At 49.4% G+C, this 8,242-nt stretch overlaps 3 protein-coding genes across 3 annotated transcripts in view; all 3 read left to right on the top strand.

Annotated features, from left to right (window-relative positions):
* Pmar_PMAR026008 (heat shock protein, putative) overlaps positions 1 to 2,266 on the top strand; it is a gene marked incomplete at both ends in the record, with an annotated part of 2,988 nt that extends 722 nt beyond the window's left edge. The window contains 6 exons of the mRNA XM_002770989.1: positions 37 to 262; positions 313 to 862; positions 1,045 to 1,157; positions 1,601 to 1,748; positions 1,894 to 2,031; positions 2,078 to 2,266. Coding sequence (XP_002771035.1) covers positions 37 to 262; positions 313 to 862; positions 1,045 to 1,157; positions 1,601 to 1,748; positions 1,894 to 2,031; positions 2,078 to 2,266 — 1,364 coding nt within the window. The remainder of the gene's footprint in view (positions 1 to 36; positions 263 to 312; positions 863 to 1,044; positions 1,158 to 1,600; positions 1,749 to 1,893; positions 2,032 to 2,077) is intronic.
* A 429-nt stretch (positions 2,267 to 2,695) lies between these two features.
* On the top strand, positions 2,696 to 4,285 carry Pmar_PMAR026007 (hypothetical protein; the record flags this gene model as incomplete). The annotated part of the gene is made up of 8 exons (XM_002770988.1): positions 2,696 to 2,840; positions 2,919 to 3,001; positions 3,050 to 3,115; positions 3,168 to 3,243; positions 3,347 to 3,495; positions 3,810 to 3,926; positions 3,972 to 4,070; positions 4,223 to 4,285. 8 exons carry the CDS (start codon positions 2,696 to 2,698, stop codon positions 4,283 to 4,285), a joined length of 798 nt encoding a protein of 265 aa, XP_002771034.1.
* Positions 4,286 to 5,451: 1,166 nt separating this feature from the next.
* On the top strand, positions 5,452 to 8,123 carry Pmar_PMAR026006 (tropomyosin, putative; the record flags this gene model as incomplete). The annotated part of the gene is made up of 14 exons (XM_002770987.1): positions 5,452 to 5,538; positions 5,582 to 5,680; positions 5,731 to 5,834; positions 5,885 to 5,951; positions 5,998 to 6,115; positions 6,161 to 6,263; positions 6,495 to 6,532; positions 6,585 to 6,651; positions 6,692 to 6,825; positions 7,031 to 7,206; positions 7,300 to 7,431; positions 7,482 to 7,624; positions 7,876 to 8,010; positions 8,054 to 8,123. 14 exons carry the CDS (start codon positions 5,452 to 5,454, stop codon positions 8,121 to 8,123), a joined length of 1,473 nt encoding a protein of 490 aa, XP_002771033.1.
* Positions 8,124 to 8,242: the final 119 nt, after the last annotated feature.

The following is an 8,242-nucleotide window of genomic DNA, read 5'->3' as shown; positions in this document are numbered from 1 at the left end:
AGCAGGCCTTGGAGCTGGCCACGGGTGTGAATGTAGCGAGGAAGGCGGGTTTCAAAACATGGACGACGCATCTACGACTTCACAGAGTGCTAGTTGCGGCGAAAGAGTCAGAGCTCACTCGAGAGCTGCGGCTCATGCGGCAGCCACAACGCAGAGAAGCAGGGCCTCATCCGACACCTATTGTTAGTCTTATGCCGGGTATTCATCTTCCTGCCTTGGTCGCTACTGAGGATGCTAGGAAGGCTAGCGAGCAACTGCGGAAGTGAGGTTCTCTCTGGTTTACTCCACGTCCCTCGATATGCTTCTTTTCAGAGATTTACACCTGACTCCTGTTGAGTTGCCACCCGTGACGAGAAGACCTGTCGGGACGGCCGAGATACCCTGGCTGAATATTGAACCACGGGCGGGTTCTGTGAGCAAATCGATCTTTGATAGTTTAGCGCCTGCTAGTCCCAGCCTCCGACTATCTCAAGGGAGCTCTGAGGCAGCAGTGTGGACCCCACGGCTTGTTAAGTGTACGCCTCGTCGACGGTGTTCTCGGTCACGAATGGCGCCTGTGACACGTACCACCATGATGATGCTGCAATCTGGTGACATACGCTCGTCTATTGGAGCTGAGTCTTCGTTACTAGCTTATGCGAGTACCACCGACGACGGATGGGACGCTGCATCATTACTCATGCCGGATGCTTCGTCGGTGAGAGTTCCTCCTTCACCCCGAACGACAAGAATGTCCCCACGGAGGCTCAAGCAGAAAAGAAGAACACTAGAGCAGACAGTCCCAATGGCCGATGTGACCCCGGTCGATTGCCAGGTGCTATGTAATGCTGTGCTCGAGCGAGTATACCGGCAAGCTTGGGAGGTGAGTAGTCTCGACAGAGCGGCTTGAAAAGCTAGCATGTTGCCACCAGTCTGCTGATGTAGGTCACTTTGTACTGCTGTTCCTTCAGAACTCATCTTATCGAGTGAGCCAAGATAGGGCAGCTGACACCGTTCAGGAGAATCATCCGTCTGAGATTAACACACACAGTCTCCGTTCTGTAGATCGGACGTGTGAACGTGTCATCGAGGAGACAGCTGCAACAACAATTCAGAAGCACTTTAGATTACTCAAGATGTCAAGAGCTCGTGAAGTCATCCAAGAAGAAACAGCAGCGGTGACGATTCAGAAACATTACAGATCCTTAAAGATGTCCAAAGCTCATGAAGTCTGTTAGCTGGTGTTGGCTGGTGTGTGAGACGCTCTCGGCTCGTGTTCAAGTAGAGACGGGTGCACCAGGTGGATCCTGCCTGGCACGGACTTGCGAACATAGACATTGGTAGCGGATTCGATGCTAGCCGCCGTCACCAACTCGGAAGCAGTCCAGGCAGGTGTAACTTCTGCACCAGTCTTAGGAACTGAGCGAGTACGTCGCCGTAAATAACAGATAGTCGGTTATCGTCCGAGAGAGATACACCATCGTGTCAGTATGGGCTGGTGACCTCAGGTCACCACAAATCTGCCCTCAGCGTTTCAGAAAGACTCAGATGGTAACACGGCACTACATTGGGCGTTATGGTACACATTGCACACTACTGCTGGCACTAGACTAACACTTAGGTATAGAGACTCCGAGACTGTTCGGACGATACTGGCTGGTCCAATGGCTCGGACTCTCATCGAGATGCCGAATGTCTATGGCGAATTGCCGATAATGTGGGCTGCAAAGGTGTTCTCGCGCAAGCTGCGCCTGCGAACCATTTTGAGCGTAGTCCTCGAACACAGTCGGGATTACAATACTGGTTGAGGCGATGACCGAGCAAGGGTGGAGTAGTGTTGTGCAAAAACTCTTCAAGAGCCACGATCTGGTTCGAGTGCATGGAAATGTCGAGGACGAAGTGTCAGCGCTTCAGGATGGACTAACACTACTAATCGTCTGCGCCCAGTTCGACAACGCAGCGATGATGGAATGGCTTTGGCTTACTGGTGGTATGTTCATAGACGAGAAAGACCATTCGGGCCGAACGGCATTGCATTGGGCTGCTTACAAGGTGTCTGGAAATGTCGAGAATACACTGTTAGAGGGCCATATCTCAGGGCCATCGAAAATCTGTTCAGTGGCTGCTGTCTCGCGGTGCTTCACTCATCGAACGTGATATCGACGGCATGACACCACTTCACTTAGCCTCCATGCAAGGCCAGAAGATGGTCGGATCGAGTATCCATCACACATCGTTCGACATGATTGTCAAGTCGTGGACCTCCGACTCGTTTAGCTTCAACTGAATAAGCTCGATTCTATGGTCCCTCTATACGTTACAGTTGCCTGCACTAATACATAATCGTCACAGGTCATAGATATGCTGATCGACGTGGGAGGCGCATTCCTATTGGACGACTGCGGGAATAGCGGCGATTCGCCTCTCAGCTTGGCCAAGCTAAATGGCTTCCAGTGGATCTACTTGTGCATGCAGGTGATCTCTCGCCTACATCTGGTTGGCTCTCATCTGATCGAAGCCCCCCTCCTGGACATTCATCCGCATTTTTGCCCTTCAGAAGACGCGACTCTGTAACACGCTCTTTGGCCGACCGTACCTCGCACATAACGACTACGCGAACGTGTCCGTATATACTAGATTATAATAGAAGACTTCTCGTCAGATTCATCGTGGCTTTCGGCCTCGATTCCTTGTTTTTCGCCTATGTACTCTGGCCATGGCTCAAAAGCAACATATGGGATATGCTATGGCTCTATGTAGAGGCTCTGTGTCTCATCTTAACCATACTCTTATGGGCTATCGCCTGTTACAGCGATCCAGGTCGGGGGCATTCGATATCACTAGGCAAAATATCGAATCTGGTTATTGGCCTCATGCCTGAACAATACTGAGATCGTCTTCCAAGCATAGCTATACTGGTTCAGTACAGACTGTTTCAGGTTGGCTTGCTGAGTATCCATTGCGGTCACAGGCCGATACTTGCCGAGAACTCTCTGAGGAGCAGAGTGAATCAACTTCATGCGTAACAGGGCTCTCACAACTCGTGGACGTTTGAGTTCTTTCTGAACAGATCCAAGAGGACTTTCAGGAGACGTTCATTACCGCTGCCGCGAAATGCAAGGCAGAAGAATCTCGGGTAGCGACAGTCTCACTTGATTCACCTACCTGTGTGAAGGCCTCTCATGCAGGGTTTTCTGGAGCTGACACAATGGCCCATATACCATGAAGTGCACACTAGATCAATGAACGGCTCTGATGCCCAGCGTAATTCATCGCGTATCGTTCAGATCGAGTCATTGATGATATTGAGGTCTTGACTGTAGAGAAATCTTTCCGCCCGATTCTCTTCAACGTCGTACTATTTCAGCTGGCTCTTTCAACAGTCCGCGTGACGAGGATCCAGATGCTGCCGCTGGTCTCCCGGAGCGACTGATCAATTCACAACTGACTGACTCGCGTACGGCTGTCGTATCGGAGGTCTATTATCGCTCTCTGTGTGAGGGCAAATTCAAACAGGTGACAGTTGATTCCAGTCACATCCGACGCGGGTGCGTCGGCGTCGTTCACACCTTCCCAGGTTTGCGTTATTTGCCGAGTGACTCATACATTGCGGTCACGCCATTGTAAGGAGTGTCGTCGTTGTGTCGACCGTCTCGATCATCATTGTCCGTGGATAGACAACTGCGTTGGGATTCGGAACCAGCGAAGTTTCTATCTCTTTCTCCTTGTAAGGCTGGGGCCTAGCCTACGCTTGTCTAAGACAAGCGTAGGCTAGGTCTAAGACAAGTTGTCTTCCCTGAACCATTCTATCCTGAGTCTCGTTTTGTTAGGTGTTATCAGTAGGATTGACAATCGCATACTATCTAGTATTCCGTTTTATATCCACCGTCATCTTACGCGCTCGCTCCAGCTCAGAGCTTGAAATTGACCTTATCACCATTGCTGTGGTGAGTCTCTTCTATCCGTGTCATCCTGGATGACTCTTACGCCAGGTATTCTTCGCTGCCGTCAACTTCCTGTCAGCTGGGTTTGTTGCAACTCTCTTCATTAGACAGACTTGCTTTATGCTTTTAAATTTGACGACTGCTGAGGTACGTGATACTCAACGATGGATGAATCAATTTACGCGAACGACTGGTGAATTGCCCTTGCGATGAACCGACTGATAGAGCTCTCCTTGGCAGAATAGAATGATGATATACGATGGACTTCTCGTAATCGATTCTAGATTTCCGTGCTTCAGGTCATGACTAGGCCGGCGCATGTTCGAAGAAGATTCCCTGCTGATAAGTGGCGATACTGGTGAGTCGTGAGCTGTGCTAACTTTGAGCAGAAGTAGACGAGCTATAGCGTTCAGGTATTTGGGAGGGTTTTGCTCTCTGACGCTCCCGATTGACATGGTCAACAGAGTTGTTGCTTTCTGGACCCTCGATGAACATAGACAGAACACCCGTGTAGGCATTTACTCTATCTTCAGGCTTAGATGCACCGATTGCTGCAATCTTCGCATCAGCGCCTCACATTGCTAGCGTCACTTTTGGCAGGATTTCGGTCGATCCGAAGAGCTTTAGGAGCGGCCAATATTGCGGTGATATGAAGCTGATGCATGATAAATCATAGTGATGATGAGGACGATTTTATCTGTGCTGTGCATCACTGAGTTGCTGAGTTAGTTATAAAATGTACCAGAGTAAACGTGAGGCATCATGATTGGAGGCGAAATCTTAAACCCAGTCGATACGTTTGATATGGCACCGAGGATCTTATAGAGAGCACGGTATTGACTTGGCGTGCCACTTGGAAGAAACGGCTGCGGCCCCTCGGTTCTTTCACGAACAAAATTAGGCCGTCCTCCATTTTGCGCAACAACTCTACTAGTAGTCGATGATACAATGACAATGATAGTAGTCAATGACTACCCTTCTCTATATGATGTTTATGATCGTTTTGACCTGTATTTTCTTTGCATAGAATCATCGTTGACAAACAGATTTGCAGAAGCTTTCTTGACAACAGCTCTTTAACGAGTTACGCCGAATATTGAAACACACAAGTTGGGGGTGAATCTCAAATACTAAGGTAAAAGGGCAAAATCGAAGAGCCTCGCCGAGGCTGCCTCGGGTGTCAATGTACCATACGAGCCTCGACCTACATAGCAGTTCGAGGGCCTGGCTGCGCTGGCAGGATACGGGACCGGGCTCAGGAGCTCCTATCATCCAGACGCCTTGGATTTTTTCCAATTCATCCCCAAATAAAGGGCGAGCGACTATCGAAAGTGCTAAGAAAACGTCCCGGCGGAGCGAAGCATAATCGTCTCCCAATACCTCGGGCGCGCGCTTCTGTAACAGCGCAATTTGAATGGTCCGCGGTACAGCTTGTCACGTTGATACTTCCATTTCGATAGGGTAACTCTACTCTCTCGTCGAGTAGCTGTGCCAAACTCTCCAGTTGAATTTCGTTTTGTTCGTCACAATGGCGACAGCAGTGTCCGCAGCGACCAAGGTCCCCACTAGTGCTCTTGGCAAGATCGTGGGAGTATCCGGGGGGAAGACCCAACAGGTCAGCTAAGGACCCCTTCTCTCTCTCTATGTGCCTCCTCCAGGTCCCCGAAGAGCCGACTGACCAGGAGATCGAGGACTATGCCTTATGGCTAGGTTTGGATAACGTGAAAGATCGTGACTTGTTCTGGATAGCTCGGCAAGTGAGAACTATGATGGAATCAGATTTCATCAAGGTGTGGTATGTGGCCAGGCTTTGAGGACTCCCATACCTCACCCGTGGGTTCAATGTCAAACTGCTAGTGGTGATGTATTCTTTCACAATACCAAGACGAAGGAGAGCGTTTGGGATCATCCGTGAGGGTCTTTGCTCATAGCAGGAGATGCTCATATTAAACTGCCTGCAGATACGATCAATACTACCAGCAAGCAGTTGAGCAGTATAAACGTGGGAAGATCTCTCGAGGCGAACTGGTAAGCACACACTGTCTACTACTACTACCCTAGGGTCCTTGTTCAGTCGGCCAGTGTGTCGCAGTCATGGCTTTTCTCCACGACGGACCAACGATCATCGGCCCAAGTGAGTCCCGAGGTGGCTAAAGGGCAGAAGGAGAGCTCGACTGTCCACAGCGCTGCAGGTGAGCTTGTACAGTGGGAATAAGGGGCCGGACGTTTCAGCGCAGACAACTCCCCATCGCGTATCGTCCCTGATGATATTGAGCTACCAGATGAGCGTGTTGTTGAAGCAGTTGGTCCGATGCCTTCTAGCATACTAGTCACCGACAGGTATGTAACGTTTTGAATAGCCATCGAATCCAGTTGTAGTACTAGGGCACGAGAGGTTGGTGTAAAACGCGCATGCAGTGATTGTCCTCGCTGTAATAGGGTAGAGAACTATTGCGCAATATGCTGAATATACGACGGACTGATCAAGACTGAGATAATGCATCAACATGGGGGTATACTTCTGCGATACAGTACCGTAGTGGTCGCTATTGTGCACCTATCTTTCCTCAGGGTAGTCGGAGATGAACTCGCTGAGGATGCTCCTGTGGGTAAGTATTTTGCCGATCCTGAGTCATTTTATATTGATCGATGTCGTATCAGGAGTGGGCGATATGCTTGAGGGAGTTTATCCGAATGAACCCGATTCTGCCGATGCAGATGCTATTGAGTAGGGGGAAGGATGAGGAGGGGTTGACGGTTCCTCTCAGGGTTAGCTCAGCTAAAGAGCTCTTCGAGCCGCCCCCTCGCAGTATAGAGGCTGCTCACGCCGAGCTCGCCGAGTTGAGATCGAGAATAGTGGAAATGGAGAGAGAAAAGGACAGGGCAGAGAATGACCTCAGAGGTGATACAAAATGGGGAGGGCTGCATACAAGGCAAGCAGTAGCTCATGTCGATGGTTGTGATATTGAGCTCAGTCGGAAGTGATGCGAGTCTCGCAAGTTCACGCGCCCTAGTGTTCAGATTTAAGGGCAGATGTATCTCGCGTGTTTCGTCAGAATTGTGGTATCGTTAGTTGGAGTGATGTTGGCTCGATTGGTATTTTACAGACTCCGAAATTCATCGCGAAGCGATGCAAAAAGATCACGATGCTGCAGCAGAGGCACTTAAAACAGCGGAGGAGGCGAGGAATGCCGCGGTTGTTGAGCTAGAGGAGGCCAAAGAGGAGCTTATGAAAGAGAAAGAGGTGGTGAAGCGATGGCACGCTGACTTCCCTGACATCAGAGTAGTTGTAAACATCTCCGTCGTGATATGGCGAACGCGTGGCGGCATGCGATTTTTACTGTTGGGGTGTGAATGAGTCTAGGTCTGATGTCAGGCACGAGAGAAAGCAGAAACTGAGTTAAATGCTCAGGAGGATAGCAATAGGATCATCGTTGAGGAGCTCACTGAACAGCTAGGGGAGACTCAGTCGAAATCGGAGTATTTGGACGGAGTCATCGCGACACAAGTAGGATGTTGTGGAGGAGTGGTATGTGATGCATAATATTTGTGTTGTAGAGCAGCGAGATAGAAATGCTTCGAGAGCGTCTGAAAGATGGGCGAGAGAAGGTACTGGTGCTTGCTGAGGAAGATGCGGCACAGCGGAAATTGTTGGTGGAAAAAGATATGGAAGTTGTTAATCTCAACCGAGCCCTAGCGTCGTAAGATCCATAGCATAGTGTTTGCTGGTTTTCGTGTATTTTAACTTGGGGAAAAACACAGAAATTCTACTAGGGGGAATTTGAGGGAAATCTCATCTCTTTGATGCCCCTCAATTTTTCTCCAGGAAGGAGGTATAGATTTAAAATTGTTTTATGTCTACTAGCATAGCATAGCCCTTTGCAGTGATACGACTTTAGGTGTGCCTAATATGAATCCTAAATTCTGTTATGTTCGTCTACCTCATTTTCAGAATGCGGCAGCAGATGCACGTTGAGAGTAGAAGGTCTACATTCAGCAAGTTATGCGGTAGAGCTCCGAGGAACGTGGGTGACACAGTCCTCCATGAAGACCTCAGCGCCTCTGTTGATGCCCCCGAACAGAACGAGTAATATGCTTATAGATGGCATGGTTGTTCAAGGAGTTGTCAGGCTCTTTGACCAGCTCTTGAACGGTGTTCTCGCGCTGCCTCCACGGATCGCCGACGAGGCGAAGAATTGAAGTTGACGTGACAATTAATTGCATAGAGAAGTATTGAGTGTGATGTGTTGACCATGAGAGATAGTATTCATTGGTCCTAGTGATGATACTAAAATGTTGTGTTGTGGTATGTGAAAAAA

The sequence above is a fragment of the Perkinsus marinus genome (assembly GCF_000006405.1).
Source record: "Perkinsus marinus ATCC 50983 genomic scaffold scf_1104296964066, whole genome shotgun sequence".
NCBI lineage: Eukaryota > Perkinsozoa > Perkinsida > Perkinsidae > Perkinsus > Perkinsus marinus.
This window is presented reverse-complemented; position numbering and strand designations above follow the sequence as displayed.